This window comes from Passer montanus, unplaced genomic scaffold (genome assembly GCF_014805655.1).
Source record: "Passer montanus isolate IOZ18808 unplaced genomic scaffold, ASM1480565v1 scaffold42, whole genome shotgun sequence".
Lineage (NCBI taxonomy): Eukaryota > Metazoa > Chordata > Aves > Passeriformes > Passeridae > Passer > Passer montanus.
The window spans coordinates 6,995,412-7,020,244 of record NW_024369041.1 but is presented as its reverse complement, the minus strand read 5'-3'; the positions used below and the strand labels follow the sequence as shown (position 1 = coordinate 7,020,244).

The following is a 24,833-nucleotide window of genomic DNA, read 5'->3' as shown; positions in this document are numbered from 1 at the left end:
CAGGAGCAAGTTGAGCACAAGAATTAAAAAAACCCTTTATATTTAATAAACGTTGAGAATAAAATTTGTCAGTATTCCTGCTCAAGCTGGAAGAAACAAAGCTGGAAATAAATACTTACTCTTTGAATCTGTTTGGTTGCAAAAAAAAAGAGATAAAAAGGAAGGTTAAATAAATTCTACTTCCAACAACTGCCCATAACAGTGACTCTAACAGGACTAATAAACTACAGGCTACTTAATTATTCCACACATCAAATTCCAGAATTCATAGCTTGTTTAAAGAATCCAAACTTCCAGAGCTGAACAGCATTTGGCTGCTATTTTTGATCCCCTGGAAACTATTCTGTAGTCAGCAGAAATACGAATTACAGTAGGGAATGAAAACAAGACATGAAAACATGAATATTTCTCCAGTTTTTTCTTAAGCAGGCACATTTTTAGACTTGTTACTTTATACTGAATTATTTTTATATAACAATATAAATAATATAATTATAATTTTATTTATATTTTCTCATTTTAGCACATTTCAAAACTGTATAAAATATTTTTAATAATGAAAGAGTATAATTTTTGGTTATTATTTAGAAGATGTGATTCTTTTGTGATTAGTAAATAATAAATAATTTATAAGTACCTTACAGGTTTGTGCTGGATACTGGATTTCAAATGAGTAATTTTTAGATTTATTACTAAAGAAATATTTTAGGAAAAATACTGAAATTCCTTTGGAAAATGAGTGAAAAAGGCTGGAATGCAAAAACAAACCACGAGGCTCAGGATTTTAATTTAACTCTAAAATTCCTTTCATTTTCTTTGGCACACTCCATAAAATACAATTTATTCACAATGGGCTGCTATAAATCCCACTCCAAGTCAGATTTCTAGATGGGAAAAATGGGATTTTTGGATGAAATGCATTTAAGCAGATTCCTGAGAGCTCCTAAAAGAGATTGATGATGTTTAGATAATCTAACAGATGCCAAGGAAAAATGAGGCTGCTTCATTTCTTTAAGGAATCTGCAATTCAGATAATAGCCACCCATGAATTGCAAGATGAACTGGCTCATGGAAGCAATTTTTCCATAGAATTCTGGGAGAGGAAGAGCAGTTTGGGAATGATCTGCCATCCCAATGGTGCAGTAGTTGGTCAAACTCTTCCAAATTTCTTTAAAAGGCTTTTTCTCTTCACCCAAAATGGAGAAAAGGGGATCTGAATGTAATCATTAATTATAGAATAAATCAGTGAATAAGTGGATTTATAAAGCTATGAACACATAATGTATATGCAAATTTATGAATACAATTTTAAATTAGAGAATAAATCTATGAATAAACAAACAAATAAATAAAGATATAAAAACAAATTAATAGATATAGAGCCTTTAAGTCCAAATGCAGTGATTTTAAATATGAGTAGACCTGAAAATTTTAGTTGAAAGGATCTTGTTGCAGATGTTGATTTGAATTAATTTATCAGCCAGTTACTGGAATCTCTTCAGTGTATAACAGCCAAGAAGAAATATCAAAAATTATCTCCGATGTTGCCCCACAATGGCAGAAAACCAACTCTCCAGGAAACATTTGCAATTAAGAAGTTCAGAAAAAAAAAATTTAGGATTTAAGCAAAAACACTGAAATCCTCTAATTTGATTTTTGATTAATTTCTTGAAAAAGCACCTTTTTCCCCAATATGCTTTATTTTTGGTATGGAATTCAGCTCTGAATCACCACTTCTGTGCCCAGCATCTGGGTTTTGAGCTGGTGTTTTGGCAGAAAAATCTTGCACCGTGTTAGGAAACCCAGGATGCCCTTCCCATGTTCATCACACCAAGCATTGAGCAACCCTTGTGATGAGAAGGGGATTAAACCCAGAAATTGTTTTTGTAATAGAAATTTAGATAATACATACAACATATTATAGAAATAGGCATTAATAAATAGAAATTAATCTCAAAAAGACAAATAATTGTCGAAGCGGCTCCACTACGAGCTGCAGCACCTCTACTACAAGGTTACGAGCCCTGGGAGAGGAGGAAGAAGAGGAAGAGGAGGAAGAGGAGGAGGGTACTCACTGCCGGTAGCTGACCATGACGATGAGGATGGCTGGCATGCAGCACAGGATGATGATGACAGCCAGGGCCAGCAGTGCCCCCTCCGTGTAGCCCACGGCCTGCGCCTGCTTCTTCACATTGGCCACCACGTCCGGCGTGCGGATCTCCAGGATTCGCCCGCCCTGGCCCAGGTAGGGCTGGAACTCCTTGTTGATATCCAGCAGTTTGCCATCCAGGAACCTTCAATGGCACAAAAACATCCAGCTATTAGGGCCAAGGTCATGAAAAGAGTTTTAATTAGGGCAGGTTAATAGCCCAATAAAGCATATACATTGTCTTTGTGGGCTTTGGAATAGTGGCAATTCCCTGTAATCCCAGTGCCAGGGACAATTCCAATGTACTTAACATCAGGACACAGTTTAGATACTGAAAAGGAGGGCTAAGCTGAGCTTATCCTGATTTCCAGGGGCACAAAGTTCTTGCTGGCATTACAAAAGCCTTGCTTTTTGCTTTTCCTTCTCTGCTTTGATCCCGAGGATCAACCAACCCTTCCTGGACACATCCCTAAGGACCACTCTGCCCAAAAGGTCATCAAGGCAGTGGTGGGGTCACCAACCCTGGAAGTGTTCAAAGAACCTGTGGATGTGGCACTTGGGGACAGGGGGCAGTGGTGACCTTGGCAGTGCTGGGGATGTTGGATTCAATGACCTCAGATGTATTTTCCACCCTTGGAATGGTGGAAAAGATTCCATGGTTGCTGTTACTCTAAAATCACACAATTTTTAGAGGATTTGCTCAGCTCCTTAGGGAAATTCTTTGCCTGGCTGGACAAAAAATACATTGTCCAAGGCTTCAACTTAAAAAAAATAAAAATAAAAATCCTTGGATCACTCCAGAAGTGAGGATTGAGTGTCTCACAAGCTGCCCAGCGCCAAAGACCAAAGTAGGAGATGTGTTAGGATGGAGGATCATGAAAGGTGGGAGCTAGAGCAGAATTCCAGATCCTTACACATACAGCGGTTCTCCTAGAGAAAGACAAGGGGGGAAAACATCCGGAAAATGTCAAATAAAAAACAACAAAAAACTTCCTTAAGTATTTTGTGTATAAACTCTGAATGTCCAAAGAAAGCCTGAGATAGCTTTGATTTCCTTACCTCTGATCATGAGACTGAAATTCTACTCTTCAAGGGCCATTTCTTTAATAGTAGTAATCTCTTGTCATTGACTTCCCCTCAGATTAATTTTCCTATAAATCCTCATAGTATTTCTTGTCCCTGATTTTTTTTTTATTTTGGATTTTTGGGGAGAATCCACTCGGCTCTGGGTGTGTAATGGATGAACTGGATCTCGTCACAGGCAGAACAACTTGTCCAGAATGCTGTATTTGGGCTGGTTTCATGATACTGAGGGCAAAGAGGCCGCTCACCCCCACCCTTACAAAGGTGTCTGGAAAAATAATTCCCATCCCTGATGTCTTCCACAAACCATTTCCTTGGTACTTGCAAAAAAATCCCTTTTCCAACCTAAATGATGGCATAAAGTGGATAGAACCATTCTCTTGCTGCTCACTAGATGTCACTGGTGCATGTCCCACGTCCTTTGAGCTCGCAAAAGCCTTCCCAGCAGGACACATTAAATCCCTGGATGATTTTAACCATCTCTCCCTTGAAATTCCACTGGCATTTTCCCGACAGAGCCTTTTTAACAGGTTCGTAACTCAGCCGTGAGCGTTTACTCCGTGATGGAACCTGACACGTTGTGCAGGAGCTGCACACAGTTTCTTTTTAACAGGGGACATTTTCCACTTAATTTATGCAGGAGGAATTTGCTGCATTCAACTGGTTTTTATGCTCCAATAAATCAAAGCCTCTTCCCTTTATAAGATAGGAAAGGAGGCTGAACGTTTCAGTCTGGGAAATTATCTGAGTGGCTTCAGAGTCTTTTAGAGTTTGTGGAAGAGGGAGGACATAGTGAAGTACAGGTGCTATTCAGACCCATTTTTAGGGTGTAATCAAACAGATTTGGAGTAAAAATCAGAGGAGGAGGGGCTGAGGGAGCTGGGAAGGGGCTCAGCCAGGAGCAAAGGAGGCTCAGGGGGGACCTTGTGGCTCTGCACAACTCCCTGCCAGGAGGGGACAGCCAGGGGGGGTCGGGCTGTGCTGCCAGGGAACAGGGACAGGAGAAGGGGAAAGGGCCTCAGGCTGGGCCAGGGGAGGCTCCTGAGCTTGGACAGCAGCAGGAATTTCTGCATGGAAAGGGTGCTCAGGCCTTGGCAGGGGCTGCCCAGGGAGCTTTGCAGTGCCCATCCCTGGAGGTGTTGATAAACTGTGTGGATGTGAGGACATGGTTTAGTGGTGGGCTTGGAAATGCTGGGTTAAGTGTTGGACCTGATGAGCTCAGAGGTTCTTCCCAACCTGAAGGAATCTGTTTTATGAGATCTCTGATTAATAAAAACTGCAGGTAATCAATCATAACAGTTTGAAGGGAAAATATGGATCTCTTGTTGTGTATCAGTTTTACAAAGTACAGGACATGAAAAATTCTGCACATCTTGAGAGACACGTGGGTTTTACCCCCTGGCACTGGCTGCTACATTCACAACTTCTAAATCATGCCTTGGTTTTCCAGGCAAACATTTCCCTGGAATTACTGTGGGATTAATATTGTGGATTACAGGAGTGTCATGCTTTGGTTCAGTGGGGTTTGCTTCTCATGATGACAACTGTGACTCTGTTCAGCTGCTCTGGTGAGCTTCTGTGTCCACCCCCTTCTCCCAGCTCCAGCTGCTTTGGGTTTGGATCCCTGACTCCTGCCTGTATCCCTGCACCTCTCTACCTGCTGTTCCACTTCATCCTCAATTCCCCTTGCATTCAACCTTCACAAATAATTGTTTTCAAACGGTGACAGGTTCACAAGAAATTCTGTTAAATCAGAGCCTCCACTCTGCTTTAGAAGCAGGAACACAGCAGGTGTTCCAAAAAAAGCCTATTCTGGAAAAGCCACAGGTATCTTCCAATACACAATCATTTGGTGAGCTGTATAAAAATCCAAGCTGGCAGAAGTCACTAATTTTGTGCTGTTGGTCCTGGATATATCATGGAATTGTTGAACACTTGGAAAATCACCTGTGGGAATTTATCTTCCTTATTGGTAATTAAATGTTTAGGTAAAACATTTAATTTTTAACTAAATAGGATTTGTTTTAAATTTAATTTTTAGCAAAACAGGATAATCTGTTTCTTTTGGACTTGTTCACATTTCTCCCATCATGTTCAGTTTATTAAATGATCCTTTCTCCCCCTGATCCCTTTTCTGTCAGATCCAGAGCAGACTCTTGGCTGGCAGAAGGTGGTTGGGACTCGTGGCTTCCCAGTGAGGGGACAACCACTGCTAAAGTGTCCTCTGATCATGGCCGGAAGAACCCTGAGCCACCCCTCTGAAATCAAACTCACAGGAGGGACCTTTCTCTTTTTAGGAGGTTAAAATCTTTGTGGATTTTGGTACATCCCTAGCCCAAATCTCCTGAGGTTCTCCCACTTTCCAGTGAAAATCTGGGAACTCCAGCTGCAAAACTCTCTTTACTCCAGTGAGCTGACCGCCTCTCACTTCTACCCTAAAGTCAGGGAAGCATTCCCTGGGATTTTTCTGATTTAAATATTTAAAAGCTTTTGAAGAGAAGAAATAAGCTCCTAAAAAGCTGAATGTGCAGGCACAGGGAGCATTTTAATGAAGTTGTTTCTCAGATGAATCCCCCTTCCCTTCCTGTTGGAAAATCTGATTTTTAACCTATCTTAACTCTATTCTGCTCTGGGTACTTCACTAGGCACCTGAACATCCCTAAAAAGAAAATCCAATATTTTCTAAGGGCACCAAAATGAAGAGGGACTTTTTTTTTTTTCCTGACCATGAAGAGAGTCTGCAAAGGGAAAAGTTTATTTTTCCTGAAATTCAAAGAGCCAACTGCCTCCTTGTTCGGGGAGGGGAGAGGAAAGGGAAAGGAAAAGGAAAAAAGAAAAGAAAAGAAAAGAAAAGAAAAGAAAAGAAAAGAAAAGAAAAGAAAAGAAAAGAAAAGAAAAGAAAAGAAAAGAAAAGAAACTCAAGCTCTATACAGAAACCATGGGAAGCCTGAAGGTCAACACTGCAGCACCAAAGCCTGAAGATCACACAGGACTTTGTGTACATAGCAAGGAAATTCCTTGCAGGAATTTCAGTTGGAAGCTCATCCACAGAGTGGACAAAACCCATTACCATTACAAGCTGTCATGGTGACAATGTCTGAATCATGTGGATTAGGACAATTTAGCCCAAGGCACTGGACTGAAGTAGGAAGTGGCAAATTCCCAAGGGGATATCCATGCAGCAGCTGTTTCAATGGATTTTTCTGCTCCTGTTATGCTGAACCAGTCTCTAACAGACCAACAGATTCCCAAACAATCCACAGAAACAGAAGGAGATCAACAAAACGAACACTCACTTAAAAAGTTCATTCCTCATGATAGCTCTGTTGGTTTGTGGGTCGATGGCGTAGACCATGAGGTCGGACTTGGTGTAATCCTCCTCAGAATATCCATCCCCAAACCTCCGTGCTCCGATGGATTCCACCACGACTGTTGCCCCCGGAATCTGGTCTTGGACGTAGCGTTCCAAAATCCTAAAGGGAAGAAGGAGCTGGGAAGCTGCAGTGATGGATTGGTGCTGCTCACCACTGACCCCAGCCCAAATGAGGTACTGATAGGCAAAACCCATAGAGTGAGAAGGATTTTGACCTTCAGAGCACTTTTAAGAAGGAATCGCTGCTCCACATAACCTCTTAAGTGCTGAACTCCTGAGAAAAGCTCAGCAGTGCTTGGAGAGGTCTTCAGGAATTGTGTCCTTAAGTCCACCTCTTTGTATTTATGACCCCCAGTTGAGTTTTAAATGGCTTATGGGAATCACCACCTATATTTCACACAAAATCCCCTTGTCAACCTTTTATTAAGTTATATGATTCCAGCACTTCCATTCCAGCCTTCCACAGGGTGCATTCCATAAATTTTCACCCAGAGAAACAACCACTTGAATGATTTTTGGAGGGATATTTCATCCAGGCCTCCGATATCACACAACAGTTCTGGGGGGGCTGCAACACCTGCTGCTCCAAAAGGCACCGGGTTTTACAGGCAGGAGGAAATTGGAATATTGGGCTGACACTTTTAGCACAGGAAATAAAATCAAATAAACTGCAGCAGGATTCCACAAGCAGGGGAAAGAAAGGCTGATAGAATTTAGAGGTAACAACAATATCAACAAAAAAACCAGCAACATCCACACTTGCTAATGGTTGATGAGATTTCCAACATGGGACCAAGAGAGCTCCACTCTAAGCCTACGGAGAGTTTTTATAAACAAAGGCATAAACACAAATGTCATCCACTTTGTGTAAAAAAAAAGAGGGAGGAATAAACCAGAGTATTTGGAAGCGTAAAAGTTCCATCTAAACTTATAATAAAATACAGAATTTCCAGAAGTAATTTATATGATCAGAAAATCAAAAAGTAATAGCTGAGCTGGGAGGCAAAAGGAAGGGAACTACAGGGAATGTGTTGTCTGATCCATTAATGATGCACCAGGGTGTGGAGGAAGACAGACAAAAAAGGACATCAGTGACTTTAAGGTGTCACTTGTTCAACATAAGCAGTTCAACCTTCTGCATTCCCAGGTTACATTTTTGCTGTTGTGTTTTTTCTTCTGACACAAGATTTCTACCTGCTCCTGATTTTTTAAGACTCCTGAATCACATTTATCCAAGGAACATCTCTTCTCTTTGTGAGGAAATTTAGTGTGCCCTCAAAACCTGTTGTAAGCTTTTAAGCTTTTCTATAAGATCTCAAAAAATTCAAGTATGTCAGAGCCAGGTCATACCCGAGGAGTGAATATATGGAATTACTGCAGAGAAAATAAGGATACAGATTGGCTTACACGGTGCTTGTGGAGTGGTGTCCTCTGAACAAGCTCTCCTGTTGTTTGCAGATATGGAAAACTCTGCTTATCTCTGCTTCTGGCATGCTCTGCGCTGGCAGCCAAGGTGAGAACCTGTTACAGACCCCTCAGCAACAATAATTCCCCCTGGGAAAACCTGCCAGAACCAATCTGGGATATGGAGATTACTATAAAACCCCATCAAACATGATGGGAGTGTAAATGACTAAAAAGAAACCACGACCATTCTCAGAAGGTTGTTTGGCACAAGGTGTCAGGCGGAACAAATGTGTAAAGGACTTGCCTCCATAATTAGCATTTAATCATCTTTTCTTGCTGCAGGAAGAGATGATTTTCATAGAATCACAGAATCCCCCCTGTGCCTGATGCTCACCTTGTCCCCAGCCCAGAGCACTGAGTGCCACCTCCAGCCCTTCCTGGCACACCTCCAGGAATGGGCACTGCAAAGCTCCCTGGGCAGCCCCTGCCAAGGCCTGAGCACCCTTTCCATGCAGAAATTCCTGCTGCTGTCCAAGCTGAGCCTCCCCTGGCCCAGCCTGAGGCCCTTTCCCCTTCTCCTGTCCCTGTTTCCTTGTACAGAACTCTTATTACACCAAGACAGAAATGCTCCACCAGGTTGGAAAGTTATAATGTGGGGCCACTTCTGGCAGAATCAGTAACAACATTTCCGTTCCTCAGAAATTCCTGGCATCCTTCTGGAATTCATTTCCTTTGAGAATATCGTTGTCTAAGACATTGTTAAAACTGAAGAACAAACAGAATGTTTGGGAAAGGGATGGAGAGACAGGAAAATGGGGAATGGCTTCCACTGCCAGAGGGCAGGGATGGATGGGATATTGGGAAGGAATTGTTCTCTGGCAGGGTGGGCAGGCCCTGGCACAGGGTGCCCAGAGCAGCTGTGGCTGCCCCTGGATCCCTGGCAGTGCCCAAGGCCAGGCTGGACACTGGGGTTTGGAGCAGCCTGGGACAGTGGAAGGTGTCCCTGCCTGTAGCAGGGGTGGGTATAAGATGGGTGTTGAGGTCCCTTGCAACCCAAACCAGTCTGGAATTCTGTGATATCACTTCCTGAGAAACGGGTACATTGCAGCCATTGGCTATACTGACATTGCAGGAAACCCCACAAAGCCCAGCAGAATGGCAGCAGTGTTCAATTTGAAACACACAAATTGCATGTTTAGGTTAAAACAGAGAATAAAATCACACTGAAGACTGAAAAGTTGCAGCTAAAGAATTCACTTAAAAATGGGGCAGTTCCCTATAGAGCTGTTTGAAAAATCCTTCAGCTGAACTTGTGATGCTGAAAGCACTGTTGTGTTTTATAACTCCCCTGGAAATGGTCACTTCCTTGCAGTGGTACTCACAAAAGACAATTTTTTTAAGATTCCTACTTTCAAGTAACAACATCATCCACGGCTCTGCTGTACTGATCAGCACAATCCAAATTAAAATAAGTCTGCCGCTTGTTAATCCCACAAGGTTTATTCCCATCCTCCCAATTGGTGTGTAAGAGGTGGAAGCAGGAGCAGAACAGACAAAGAGCTTTTCCAACTGCTCCAAGTCCACTGGAGCTGCTCAGTAGTCAGGGAAATGCTTCCCAATGCATCCTCATCAGCACAGCTCTCCCAGTTCCCAGCAGTGACACTGGACAAGAGGAGTTGCTCTGTCATTGAGGGATCCTGAGGCCCAAAGGTCCCTGAAAATCCTGAGGTGATTTTTTTCATCTTTAGATGCAAAATAAATGGAAAGGCAAAATAATACAGGGGAGTTGGTCTGCTGAGCTGTCCCTTGGCTGGGGAATTCTGCCCCATGAAGTCCCAGACTGGTTTGGGTTGGAGGGGACCTCAAAGCCCATCCAGTGCCACCCCTGCCATGGCAGGGACACTTTCCACTATCCCAGGCTGCTCCCAGCCCCATCCAACCTGGCCTTGGACAATGCCAGGGATCCAGAGGCAGCCACAGCTGCTCTGGGCACCCTGTGCTAGGGCCTGCCCACCCTCCCAGGGAAGGATTTACTCCCAATATTCCCAATATTCCCATCTATCCCTGCTCTCTGGCAGAGGGAAGCTATTTTCTGTGTCCTGGCACTTCCCACTTTTGTGTAAATCCCATCTCCAACCTTCCTGCACATCCCCTGTAGGTAGTGAAAAAGGGCTTTCAGAACATTCCTGAAGAGAGCAAATGAAACCTCAAAATCTGGGATAAGACACCACATTCTTAGGCTGTTCTCAGTGCCACGTCCATGTGTTTATATCCACACCTGAGGCTGCTGTATCCCCTTCCAGGCAGACAAGATCCTGGAGAATACAGAATTCAATTTAGGGGTTCACCCCGGCATCACAGAAAGAAGTTCCTAAGGAATTTAAAACCCTATTGTGTTTTTGGACAACATAAAATATTTTAACAAATGGGAAAAAAAGCCCACAGACATTCTTTTTTTCGGATTCAGATTACCAAAGACTTGGAGTGAGCAGTGCTGAAGATTCAATATCCTGCATATTTTTTGGCCAAAAATTCTAGTTCCCAAAAATAACCTGGTGCACTAATAATGATAAATTTGTATTCTAGGTATCTGAAAACACAAATTTGGCCACCATGCAGAGCTGAGAGCATCCAGCCCCCACCATCAGCATCAACACTGACTTTTCAAGTGCTTTAATTAACTCCTCAATTCTGCTCCACTTTGGCCAAATTCTGGCTCTGTGGAGTCTTTGTGGGATTAATAATTGACAATGATACCACCGAATTTTCAACTGGACTTTCCCAAAGAGCCAAGGACCAATTCCAGCCCCTCTGGTGTAGTCAGTGGTAGATTTGGGGGGTTACACTGAGCCCCAGCTCCCAGATTCCTTATTACAACATAAATAGAGCTCAGGGAAGGGTGTGCTCATCCTGTTGTGCCTAGGGTTTATTCCAAGCCTAAAAACATCACTTTTTTATAAAACAGCTTTTCATAAAGGTTATTTTTCTATCACACATATGTTCAGCAGGAAGGAGCAGCACAGAGACAATTCCCTCTGCATAGAATAACATATATAATATTTCATAGTAATATTATTAATAGTACTTACAAAACAAGCCAGAACCAATGCCTTTATACCCACTTATCCTAATCCCAAAAAAACAGAGAATTAAGGCTGGAAAAGGCCTTTAAGATTTAAGTCCCACTGTCCAGCACCACTACAAGCAGATTGGTTTGCACACCAGAAAGGAAATTTGGTTTCTTACACACTGCTGAAGTTGCCTTCCTCCTCTTTGTGCTCATCCCATAAAATCCTGCCCTCTAAAACCCCTACACACACTCCAACTTTTTATTTCAGCCTCATTTGTCCTGCTCACAGAAGGAACATTGCGCTCATCCAGAGAAAAATACCCAGAGACATCTCCCCTCTGACCCTGAGGACAATCTCCATATCTCAGCACAAAAGGGCTTTTCCTGCAATTGTCAGCAATTCCTGGGGAAAGCAGGAGTTTACAGCTTTATCCACTGCATTACAGAGCTTTGGAGAGATCCATTACCACAACAACCCTGGGAGTTACAGAGAGCAGGAGCTCGCTGAACCACGGCTTCCCAGCTGCCAGGGCCAGCAGCAAGTGGAAAAGCTGGAGCTGTAGAAGCTTGAGTCTCTATTACCCAACTTAATAAAGGTGGCCTACAGTTATTAATCATCCTGATTGCTCAGGAGAGAGGGTGGAACAGGCACCCAGCAAAGCCAGACCAGCTGGACATGAAACAGGAGACAGCCTGTTGGTGGCAAATGTCCCCCTAACCTATTTATCTCATCAGATTTTATCTAATTCAATCAATTCTCTTATTATGTAATCTATTCCTTTTCTAAGTTTGCTATTTATTTTGGAATGCAATATCACAGTGTGAAGAAGTGACAGAGAAAAAGAGGAGGGAGGTGGAGTGGAGGGACAGGAACAAAGTGACTCCAAAATGTTCCCGTCAGAGAGGTAAGGGGTGAAGTACAAAGCAGCTACAGCTGGACTTGTGACCCAGGAATGTTTCATAAAGGGCAGAAAACCAAGTGCCACCTGTGGAAAGGGCTCAAGGGCAAGGTCACTGCCACCACCCCAACAGGCACGGAGTCTAGTCAGCTGTAATTAGACTTAATTCAGTAATAACCTGGCAAAAATCATAAAGTGAGCATGGGAATATGACTTCTCCTGTGGGAAAAGTGACAAGACTGAGTGATTTATACCCTGCAGCTGAGATGTGCTCATTTTTTACTAATTCAGGGACTGAGGAGAAGAAAAAACAGAACTGCAGGGAAATCATCCACGTCTAAAACACTTCCCTGAACTGTGTGTTCCAGCTCCCGGATATAAAATTTATTGTCTCATATACTATGATTAGACATAAAATCTTATGTGATGCACAATGTACATGTGCTGTATATTATGATCTATAATTTACAGCAGTATTTACTGCTGTAGTATTTTATAACATCTCTTTTAAGTGCAGCACAGTTTCTGTGCATTAAGTAGCGTTTCTTTGAAGAATGATGGTAGTCAGCTTTAGATATGCAAACCATTAAGTTGAAAGGTTCAATGTTCATATTCCAAAAAACTCCTTCAGCAATAACTCCAAGAATCAGCAGTTGATTCTACATTTGGATTTTCAGGGAAAAGTCTGCCTGGCCACTTCTGCATTGTGTTAGAGGGTTCAGCATGGATCTTTTTTACCTGGGGAACTTTTCCATTCTTTTCAGAGCATAAAATTGACTGAGAAAAGCATGGCTGAAGTGAGGGGAGAGACCCTGGAGAGCTGCACAAGGAGGACCTCGGGATCCTGATATCCACGGGGCAGCAGCAGAGCACTGGCAGCAGCTCAGGGAGGGATGGTGGCCCTGGGGGCAGCCCTGCAGGCACCTCTGCAGTGCTGTGTCCAGCTCTGGGTGCTGAGCACAGCAGGGCCAGGAGCTGCTGGAGCTGAGCAAGGGCCTGGAGCCTCTGGGTGCCCAGGAAAGGCTGCGGGAGCCGGGGCTGCTCAGGCTGGAGAGGAGCCCCAGCTGAGAGGGGCCCTCAGGCCTGGCTGTCCCTGGCTGCAGGAGGGGCAGAGCAGGGCCCAGGCTCTGCTCCGGGGCCCAGCAATGGCACCAGAGCCACGGGCAGGGCCTGAGCCCAGCAATTGCCCTGCCCAGGAGGCACAACTTCTTCCCTGGGCAGTGCCCAGCCCTGAGCACATTGCCCACACAGCCTGGGGGCTCTCCTCCCTGGGGCTGTGGCAGAGCTGTGTGCACACCATGCTGTGCCCTGTGCTCTGGGATGGCCCTGCTGGAGCAGGGATGTGACACCAGCTGCCCACCCAGCTCCCTCAGCCTCAGCCAGCCTGTGACTCTCTATACTTGATCCAAATTCTCATTTTAAGCCACTCCACTATTCAATTTCAGAGGAATTGATGTGATATCTCATCTATACAGGAGTGCACAGAGGAATTTACTTCCCAAGACACTTCTCTTCCCTATAGAATGGGAGAAGCTCAGAGTTCTCTTGGCAGTGTGGCTTATCTGACTTCAGGCAGAGCTTTAAGCGGCCTCACTTGAAAACCAAAGAATTAAATGCTCTGAGAACCACTTTGGCTGTTTTATTCCAGTTGAATTTCAGGAGTGGGATTCAATGATGCCTCTGGGCTGCTTCCAACGGAGGATATGCTATAATTCCATGAAATGCTGTTCTTGCCCAACAAACAAGCACTCCTTGAAACTTCCATACTTCAAGAACACTCTGTCATCTGTCTCCACCAAGTTTTCTGAAGGAGAGGATCACACACTGAATTTTCCACAAAGCCTCAGCCTATTTTCTCTGCCCATCCTGCAGCAGACAGGAAGGTGTCTCTCTGCACAGCCATAATTAAAGTGGGCAAGAGAATTGGCAAATGGGACATTGATGTGCAGCCCAGAGAGTATGAAAAGCTTGATGAAATTAAAGCAGCTGGAGGAAAACACTAAATGACTCCAAAAGATCCTATTGGAAGTGTCAGCAAAGACATGTCCATTGTATTCTTCAAAAACTCCTAAGCCAAATATTGATGCTTTAAATCTTCTCTTCCCTGTTTTGCTCCCTTTATATGGACCATTAACTCCTACCCCTCTCTGGCCGTGCTGAGTATAGAAAAACTGAATTATATAATTCTTAATACCTCATAACTCCTTGTGAAAATGACAGGATCTGGTATAACTTCTCCAAAGTTGTTTAAACCACTATTAATTTTATTGTGAAAAATCATTGTAATTCCACAAATGACTCATGTACCCCCCTCCTTAACATTCCCCATCACCAACTGTTGGCTAAATGTTCTATTTTCAGGGATTAACATTTGCCAAAATGAGAGGAGAAAGAGCTGAGTAACTTGTGTAGTGACTAATTTAATTCACAGAACATAGAATGGTTTATGTTGGGAAGGGATCTTAAGATTCATCTTGTTCCAACTCCCCTGCCACAGGCAGGGACACTTCCCACTACACAGGGTTGATGACAGTCTTTTTATCTGTTAATTAATTACACATTAAATTTTATAAATTACTGCATTATTTGAAGTGGCAAAACTACTTAGATCTGAGATTCCAAATAATTTGTTTTCCCTTTGCCTGTGGTTGCATAAAAAAAGAATCACAAATTCTTATTGTGTTTTTATGGGCCGCACGAATTATTAAACCTGTATAAAAACAAGGAAAGGGAGATCTTTTAAGTTTAGGAGGAAAACATGAGAAATTTTAAGAGAGCAGTGAAATAAATAGATTTCTCTGTGAAATAGACCTCTGTACACAGCTACAAAATTATTTTTGAGATATTTGTTCTCTGCAAATATTTTCAGGAATGAACGGGCCAATTTGAAAATAAGTTGATGTAATTCTTCTGGCAAAGGCTGTTGGTAAAAACTTATTCTTAGAAGAGAAATTCTCCAGCTACACTGATCTGGCCATAGTGTTTGTGAAGGTAAAGACTTTCAAAGATGATTCGGAGAACTCAAAACCTGATAATATTGTGGGGTTTTTTAAACTTTGTACTCATTCCAAAGCTTTGTTCTCATTCCAAAGCTTTGTTCACTGTGAAATACAGAATCACAGAATGGTTTGGGTTAGAAGTGACCTCCAAGGCCACCAAGTCCAACCACCAACCACCACCACCCTGCTCACCACTAACCCGCGTCCTCATGTGCCAATTCCACATGGTTTTGAACACTTCCAGGCATGGGAACTCAACACTCACCTGGACAACCTCTTCCAATGCTGAAACCACCCTGTCCATGAAGAAATTCTCCCTAAAATCCAATGTAAACCTCCCCTGCTGCAGCCTGAGGCTGTTTCCTCTCCTTCTGTCTCTTGTTGCCTAAGAAAAGAGCTTGACCCCATCTCAGTAGAGCCTCATTTTAGGAAGTTATTCCTATTTATAGGCAATACCTCATTTTAGGAAGTTATTCCTATTTGTAGGCAATACCTCATTTTAGGAAGTTATTCCTGGTTCTAGGCAATGCCTCCTTTTTGGAAATTATTCCTATTTATAGGCAATACTTTCCTTCAGGAAGATATTAGTATTTCTAGGCAATACCTCCTTTCAGGAAGTTATTACTAGTTCTAGGAAACACCTCATTTTAGGAAATTATTCCTATTTCTAGGCAATCCCTCCCTTCAGGAAGTTATTTCTGCTTTCTGGAAGTGCAATCCCTGTGAGTTCAGCCTGAACAACTTTGTTGGTGGTTCTGATGTTCAAATCTCTCAGAGCCAAAACACACCTGGCCCAAAAGAGAGGGAGAAAAGTTGAACATGTGTCAAATCGCCAGGAGCAAATCCATCAGGAATTTTTCCTAGCCTGGTGAAGATGTGAGGCACTCAGAGACTTTTTCAATGACTGGTTAGACCACCAACCCCAAAGTATTTCTAATTCTATGCACAACCACAAGGAGGATGGACCAGACCTGTAGGAATCTGAGAAATCCACTTATCACTGATTGAAATTACCAAAAAGAGGACAAAGATTGGTTATAGACTATTTCCTACAGCATTTTCTATCCCATATTAGCTAATTTCATGACAGCAAGTAGAGCAAATTGTCTATGTGTTACAAAAAGAGGCCAGAAGAGCAAACCTGACCCCTGGAAGCTGCTGCTGATGTGGTGCCTGGGGACTCTTATTGACAAGATAAAAAACCTCCCTCAGTCCCTGATCCATCCAATCCCAAAGCCAGGGAATTGTCTGATATTTGAAAAGGAAATAAATTGATTACCCAATGAGTTGGTCTTTGTTTTGCTCCACGAGGGTGGGAGGAACGTTGGAGACAATCACTTGCATGTCCAACTGATTGACCACAGAGACCTGGAAAGAAAATAGGGAAATTCAATTGGCACTGCCAGGCACAGCTCCCTCTCCATCCAACAGCAATGGAAAAACTCCTCTCCTGCCTCCACACCATGCCCTTATATCCACATCTCTCGTTTTAATTCCAAACAGGAGAGCTGGGAAATCTTGCAGCCAAAGTCCATAAACATCAAAGATTTAACTGGAATTGTAATTCCAGGTCTGCATCAGAATGATGGATTTTTAAGGTGGGGACAGGAAAAGCTGCTCTTAGTTTAGATTTGACTTAGAGAATCCCAGATCTCCCACGGGCTGTATTCAAAATTACTTCTGAGCATTTAGGTGGTTTGGATGCCAGGAAAATCCTCCCTTGGAGCCATGCAATGTGCACCAAGGGAAATGGAAATACAGGATTAATTCCACAAAATCAATGCTACTTTGTTAGAAAATCAGGAAGGAAATTGTTCATTTACATTGAAGTGATCAGTGAGAGGTTTTATTTTAAGCTCCAATTGTTTTAGCTTCTCCCTCTATCCTAAAACTGCACATTTTACAACAGAGCTTTTTCCTTAAAAAAAAAAAAAAAGAAAAACAAAACAGGAAAAAAATGATTCTAATTCACTCAATACTTGTGTGCTTTGTTGGAATAAAATTAAATTTCAGTTTTCCACTGAGGTATGGAGTAATCTCAGAGCAAATATCTGGCAATTATTGTTTTTTACTATGAACCCAACATCACTCCAATCCTGTGGAGGATTCTGGAGGAAAATTTGGAAAAGTAGGCCAATGTTAAAGCTGATAAATTTAAAAATCAAGGGTTAGTCAATTCTAAAAGAAATAAACAAGCCCTGATTTTCCAAAGAGGAGCCCTGGAAGCACAGCAGCAGAAAAACCTAAATGTGCTTCCACATCAAACACTGATTCACCAGCTTTGAAGCTTAATTCAACTTTAAATATTTAAATGTTCTTGAAATGTCATCAGATGCCCTGATCAGCACGTACAGGCTTCTGTGTAAGAAACACAGAATTATAATGAGCTCCAAATAAAAATCATGCAACGGAAGTGGAAAGCAATGATTAATTTAATAGAATTAATTACATTAGCCAGTTCAAGCAGCCACCATGCACCCAGAAACTGAAAACAGCATAAAGGCAACACCAAAAACAAAGGCAGTAATTCTTTTAACATGGAAGAAATCCCAATTATCACCGCTTCTTAATGTAGAGAACCAGGGATAAACACACATTTATGACAAGTTATAGGAAACCAAGGGTGTTGGACAAAAATCAAGTGATATATGAGGTTTCCATGGTAACATTAACTTGCTTGTTATCCCCATTTGTAAAGGCAGGCAAAGCAGAAAATTGTTGGTAACTTCTAGCTTACGAGTGATATCCCTTTAAATCCAAGCTTCACTCATTAGGCACTTCCCAAGTTTTAAATTCAGCAAGGCAGAGCTTACAAAGACTCTTGATTGTGATATGGCACCAATGGATTCCTGGGAGTAGCTGGGACCTGAATGAGGAGGGGACTTGAAACCTCTTCAAACCCTCATAAACATTTGATTCAAGTTAATATCTATAACAACATAAGGATGATATCCAGGATTTCAAATCATGATAGTGAATATCCACTACCTACCTTTCCTCAGCACCTTTAGGTGCTTCCTTGCAGCAAACTCATTTTAAAATTCGAGTATCTTTTTCATCTCACAGATGCTGAGAAGGAAAACTCCACCACATGGAAGAAAACTGCCAAGTCATAGGTGCCTGACTTGAGCCATCCTGGTGTCCTTCCCATGGATTATCCCCACCAGTGTGAAGACCTTTGACCAGGGGATTTGGCAGACCCTGCTGATCCCAGAGCTGTGCCAGGCTCTGGGGAAGCATCCTGGTCCCAGCTCTGGAGGATACCTTGCTTTGCTCAGCTTCTTCCCAGCCTTGTCCTCTGGTGGTGACCTGCATCTTCTCCCCAGATCTCCCCCCAGTGCAGCCCTATCTTCTTCCTGCACATCTTGTTCCTTTGCATTAGAGTAATTAAATTAATCTCTCTGTTCACTTCTTGAACTGGTTTTGAAAGAAATAACATCTGAGAGCCTGAGCCCCTGACCCCACAGCAGGAAAATCCTGTTAAAATCATGGGAAAGAATCTCAGTGTATGGATCCCACTTGGTGCACAAAATCAGAGAATTCCAGAATGGCCTGGGGGGAAGAAACCTTAAAGACCACCCAGTGCCACCCCTGCCATGGGCAGGGACACCTTCCACTATCCCAGGTTGCTCCAAGCCCTGTCCAGCCTGGCCTTGGGCACTGCCAGGGATCCAGGGGCAGCCACAGCTGCTCTGGGCACCCTGTGCCAGGGCCTGCCCACCCTCACAGGGAACAATTCCTTCCCAATATCCCATGTATCCCTGCTCTCTGGCAGTGGGAAGCCATTCCCTGTGTCCTGGCACTCCATCCCTTGAAAATTGTCTCTCTGTATTTCTTGTCAGCTCCTTCAGGCACTGGAAGGCCACAATTTGGTCACCCCAAAGCTTCTCCTCTCCAGGCTGATCAATTCCAGCTCTCCCAGCCTTTCCTCCTAGCAGAGCTGCTCCATCCCTCTGCTCATCCTGGTGCTTCCTCTGGAGTCATTCCAACAGGTCCATGTGCCAGTGTTCTAGGCAGCATGGGGTCGGTCTGGAATTGTATCTCCAGCTCCTCCAAGTTTCCAGGCCTTGCTCAAAGCAACTGGGTGCAGTGCTCATCACTCAGCCAGACATCAGAAAGAAACCTCTATAAATTTATGAGACATCCTTCACTTTATAATGTTAATGTCGATTCCTTCTGGCTATATTTTAATATCCCATTAGTGTCTAAATTACCTGAGAATGCCCCATCATTTTGGGAGGTCAAGCATGAGGGTGTCATCTTTTATGTTTACTTGGTGAACTCCTGCAGAACTCATCACACCAAGGATTCTGGCTCTCATCTGTATCCTTTGACAGTGTTCCTATGAAGTGGATAATGCACTCTATCCCTTTCACATTATGCTAATACTGAGCCAATCCATCAAGTTTATAGGCTTTAAGGAAATTTAGCTTGGATGGTTTCAGTGCCTGGACTAAGTCAATGTTCTTTGAACAGCACAAAACCATGAGCCTAAGGCCTAAAGGTGATGCCAGTTCTGAAATGCTGCTTTCTCAGGGACTGAAAAGTTCATTCTCAGCCCAAAATTATTCCTTAACATAAGAAACTAGGACGACTTGAACATGACCAGCAGGGACACAGAATCGTGGAATGGTTTGGGTTGGAAGAGACCTTAAATCTCATCCTGTTCCACCCCTTGCCACAGTCAGGGACACCTTCCACTATCCCAGGCTGCTCCAAATCCCAATGTCCAACCTGGCCTTGGGCACTGCCAGGGATCCAGGGGCAGCCACAGCTGCTCTGGGAACCCTGTGCCAGGGCCTGCCCACCCTGCCAGAGAACAATTCCTTCCCAATATCCCATCCATCCCTGCCCTCTGGCAGTGGGACGCCATTCCCCCTTGTCCTGGCACTCCATCCCTTGTCCAAAGTCTCTCTTCATGTTTCTTGCAGCTTCTTTGGGTCCTGGAAGGCCACAATTTGGTCATCCCAAAACTTTTCCTCTCCAGGCTGAATATGCCCAACTCTCCCAGCCTTTCCTCCCAGCAGAGCTGCTCCATCCCTCTGATCATCCTGGTGCCTCCTCTGGACTCGCTCTTAATAGGTCACAAAATCTTTAAGAATTGAAAAGCTTTATTCCACTGCCTTCAAAAAATTAAGCACAAGCACTTTATGGCTTTTCTCTAGGTCTGCCTGGAATTCAACTTTCTGCAGTGTTTGAATTTCCTCAGGAATTATTCCATACTAATAATCCTTGGCTGATACTTACGAGCACTTCTGCTTTGCTGCTCAGTCCTTTGCCGTAATCGTCAGTGGCAATGACCTGGAACTTGAAATAGGATCTCCTCATGTTTTTGAAGAGCATGGCAGTTTTGATCAGCCCCGTGTAAGCCTCGATCACAAAGCCCTCCTTGCCATCCTTGATGGGGGGAATGATGAGCCTGTATTGCATGGCACTGTAGTTCCCAGTGTCCTTATCATCGGCCTAATGGGGAAAACGAAACAAGCAGAGGCAAACAAGGTAAATATGCATGGAAGGAGTCATTAACCTTGTCCTTTAAATAAAGTTACATCTTGGCCCAGCAAATTTCTGCCACTCTGACATTTAAAACATTAGATCCCAGAGCACAGATATGGCTGCTACTTTAAATGCTTCATTTAACTTTGCTGCACTCAGTTTTGCTTTTCCAGCAATTTCATCCTCCTCTGTTAGCATTAAAATGCTCCAGAAGAAAGAAGGAAAAATTAAAAAGTAGAAAAATAAAAGTTGGCTTTCAAGTCTGTAACAGTACCTAAGAACTGCTTAATTGTGAGAAACATCCACTGCCAAATTCTCATTGAAAAGGAATTATCAAAGAAAAAGCCATCTCAGGAACTAGTGTACAGACTTGCACAAGAATGTCCTTCATATTAGAGATATTCTGATGGGGCACAGGTATTTGTGGTGCAATCAAATAAATAGCTTCTTATTAAAATAAGGAAGGACTGAGTGGCATTCCTGCAGTGGTGCACAGGGACCTGCTGGGCATCCCAGTTCAGAACACAGAGCTGCCCTGGCACCGTTGCTGAACTGGATGAGGATGCAGAGCTGGCATCAACCCGGCAGCCCCAGGAATTGTTATTCCACCTTCACTGCTCCTGACAGCCCTGTGTAGCCCCATCCTGGCCTCTCCAGCCCCATTCCTTATGCTCCTGTTCAACCTGTATCCAGAGGGAAGCATTTCCAAGGACCCCAACAGAGCTTTCCTGTGCTCCTTCCAGGGATCAGTGAGCTGGGAGCTAATTAAAGCCTGAGCACTCATTAGTCTTGGTCACGGCCTCAGCATCTGGGATACTTCAGGATCTATCAGCAGGTTTTTATGGAAATATTGGCACTGCTTTTGAGGCCTGTCGCTCGAGCTAACGCTGGAACAAAAACCAGCCTTAACTTTGAAAAGGTGCACGTAAAATCCATGGGAAATCCATACTGTGCCATGACTTAAGAATGAAAAACAATAAGGGTTTGTGTCAGCATGAAGAGTTTGTAGAATCACAGAATATCCTGAGCTGGATGGGACCCACAAGGATCACTGATCGAGCTCCTTGCCCTGCACAGACACCCCAACAACCCCACCCTGGGCATCCCTGGAGCACTGTCCAAGCTCTCCTGGAGCTCTGGCAGCCTCGGGGCTGTGTCCCTGGGGAGCCTGGGCAGTGCCCAGCACCTCTGGGGCAAGAACCTTTCCCTGATCTCCAGCCTGACCCAGCTCCAGTCATTCCCTGGGGTCCTGTCCCTGCTCACAGAGAGCAGAGCTGTTTATGAGACACTAGAGCTACTAAAAGAGAATTATCTGTGCAAGGTCATTAAGCTTTCAACAGGGGGCCATTAATCGTCATTAATTGTTTTCTCACCATCACTGAACAAGTTCTATATGGTGGAAATCATCCCTTATGGTTTTTTATTCATTTCCAGATATTTTTTCAGGGAATACAAGCATGAGATAAGCGATCCAGGTACTCAAAGCTGTGCATGCTCCATGCTACACCAACTCCTGTCAGCCCAGATTCCCAGACAGAACCATCCAGCACTTAAAGGATAATATCCAGGCTGCTTTAGCTGGAAAGAGCAAGTTTCATCCAGAACAGCCCAAAAAATGAGCTCCTGGAATGACACTGGCTGTCACTCATCACGGACACACAAGTGGTTAAATTCCCACCGTCTCTCAATATTTTGCTTTCTTCTAAATTCACAAAGCTTCATCTGGCTCAACTACCAAAAGCATAAATATAAAATGTGTTAAGTTGTTTTTGTTCTCCAGCTCTGTAGGTTTTTTTTAAGGCTTTTAAAACCGAAAATGCTGCCTCCTGGGTAAGCTCAAATTCCTTTATTAGCGATTTTAGGAAAGATGGGAAGGCTGAAAAGCTTTCTGAAATTTACTCTTTTCCATCAGTCAAAAAAGTAAAGACATCAGTGGACTTTTCCAGAGCATTTCATCTTTCCAACTGGCACAGGGAAATACAACCCCACAACATCCCAGAGCCAGCAGATGGGAGCTTGACAGGTGGAGAGTCAGGAAAATTGCTGGCTTTCCACATAAATAAATAGCTGAAGGAAGAGAGGAATGTGAAAACACACTATGTCATAGAATCATGGAATTTTTAACATTAGAAAACATCTCCAAGATCATCCCAGCCAACCTTTGATCATCACCTTGCCCATTAAACCACATTGTGCAGTGCCACATCCACTCATTTCTTGAACACTTCCAGGACTGGTGGCTCCACCATTCCCTGGGCAGCCCCCTTCCAATGCTCTGCTACTCCTTCAAGAAGAAACACTCCTAATATCCAACCTGAACTCAAGGAAGTGGCTGGAGAGAAACACCAGGTTAATGTTTGGATGGTGAGAAAATAGCACAAAATTAAAGCAGCACTTCAGCTGTGCCTGGAGTGCCAGGACACAGGGAAGGGGTTCAGACTGCCAGAGGGCAGGGATGGACAGGATATTGGGAAGGAATTGTTCCCTGTCAGGGTGGGCAGGCCCTGGCACAGGGTTCCCAGAGCAGCTGTGGCTGCCCCTGGGTTCCTGCAAGTGCCCAAGGCTAGGTTGGACATTGGGATTTAGAGCAGCCTGGGACAGTGGAAGGTGTCCTGCCCATGGCAGGGGTGGGAATGGATGGGCTTTAAGGTCTCTTCCAACCCAAACCATTCTGGGATTCCAGGGTAAGTTCAGCTCATACAACACAGCTCAGGATAAAGCCATGACCAATCCAGAAAAGTCCTGCCTGGCCAAACCCTCTTGTTTTTCCACACTCATCTTTGCATGTTGGTAATGGAGCTGGTGGGGGGGAAAGAAAAAAACAGAATTCCTGTAATGCCACATGGCACGTGAGGGACCCAGCAGCAGCCACGTTCAGCAGCTCCTGCTCCCAGCAGGACCAATGTCTGATCCAGCTCCTTTGCAGACACCTGTGAGCAAGCCACGTTTCCCACTGAGTGCCCAGTGAAGTCCAAAGGCTCCCTAGAGATAACCTGGAGAGCAGCATGATGCCCTTCCAATAAAAAGCCAATTTCTTTGTTAAAATGGATTTATGAGGTTCGTTCAGCTGGCTCAGAAGCCCATCATATTTTTAATATTGGCAAATTCTCTCTCAATAAAACCTACAGCTTTTAATAGTCGCTGCTTTCAATGACACCAGAAATCAATTTCACCTTCAGCATTTCACGCCAGGAGACGTGTGTGACTAAAAACAAACAAAATTTGGATCCAAATTAAGGTATTGATGCTGCAGGCATAGGCATTAAATGAAGTCAGGCCTTCTGCACAAAGCTCAGGGCACTGGAGGTCAGCACTAATGAGATGTTCAAGTCTTGCAGCTGAGTTTAAGGCATTAAACTCCAATGAAAGAGGCCTTTTGACATTTGAAGCTCACAGCTTGTAAAGTCCTGCAGAGTTCAGGTGCCTCGAGCTGGTGGAGAGGCTCTGAGTTAATTGTCACCAGTTCTGAGAGCTGACTGCCATCCCAGAGCCATCAGCAGCGTCAGCATATCACAGCTCAGGCTCTTTCCACATCCACCCAGATATGAGCAAACAGGTGCCAAACACACTGGAAAAATGATCAGACTCCAGCTTCAAATATTTAACTTTGTTGTTTGCATTCCTTTCTTCCTCTGCTCTTTGGATCAAACCTAAGGACACTGGGCTTGCCAGGACCAGCAGAGAGAGCTTGTGAGCTGCTCCCAAGAACCTCCCAAACTTCTCTAATTCTAGGAAGGATGTTTGCTATTCCTGTAATTTGTCCTGAAGGTAAATATTTTTGACACTTCATTAGGAAGAGATCTATGACATCTCAAGAGTTGCATTATGACTGTCAAAGAAGAGAAAGAGCTGCACTTAATCTTAATATTCCAGCAGCATATCTGCCTTTTGTTCTGCACAAGAAATACAGATGTCTCCTAAATCCTGCTGTGATTGAGGGCTGATAAATATGGATGATCTCAGGAATTACCAGGACAAATTTCAGCCTCCTGTGAGTGAGTGTAGGTGTGCCCACATACGGGGAGTTGGGTCAGGACTGCTGCTGCTGCCTCCAGCCCTTTCCCATCCCCTCCCACAGAGAAGGGTGAGGCACAAATCCTGGGGTGCTCCCTAACCCCAGCACAAGAGCACTGAGGATATTTTTACTCAGAGGGAGGTGAGGCCCTGGCACAGGGTGCCCAGAGCAGCTGTGGCTGCCCCTGGATCCCTGCAAGTGCCCAAAGCCAGGCTGGACATTGGGGCTTGGAGCAGCCTGGGACAGTGGAAGGTGTCCCTGCCCATGGCATGGGTGGCACTGGATGGGCTTTAAGATCCTTTCCAACCCAAACCATTCCATTCTCTCAGTGATCAATCTGTT

The 24,833-nt window shown here is 43.9% G+C and overlaps 1 protein-coding gene across 4 annotated transcripts in view; it reads right to left on the bottom strand.

The window, feature by feature from the left end:
* Positions 1–24,833, bottom strand: part of PCDH15 (protocadherin related 15) — a 637,965-nt gene that overhangs the window by 21,169 nt on the left and 591,963 nt on the right. For 3 of the 4 annotated variants that reach the window (XM_039719693.1, XM_039719694.1, XM_039719695.1), the window contains 5 exons: positions 20,228–20,443; positions 16,260–16,348; positions 6,529–6,705; positions 2,076–2,294; positions 120–128 (listed from right to left, as the gene is read on the bottom strand). In XM_039719693.1, the coding sequence (XP_039575627.1) occupies positions 120–128; positions 2,076–2,294; positions 6,529–6,705; positions 16,260–16,348; positions 20,228–20,443 (710 nt within the window). The remainder of the gene's footprint in view (positions 1–119; positions 129–2,075; positions 2,295–6,528; positions 6,706–16,259; positions 16,349–20,227; positions 20,444–24,833) is intronic. The other variant, XM_039719696.1, reaches the window with a different exon arrangement.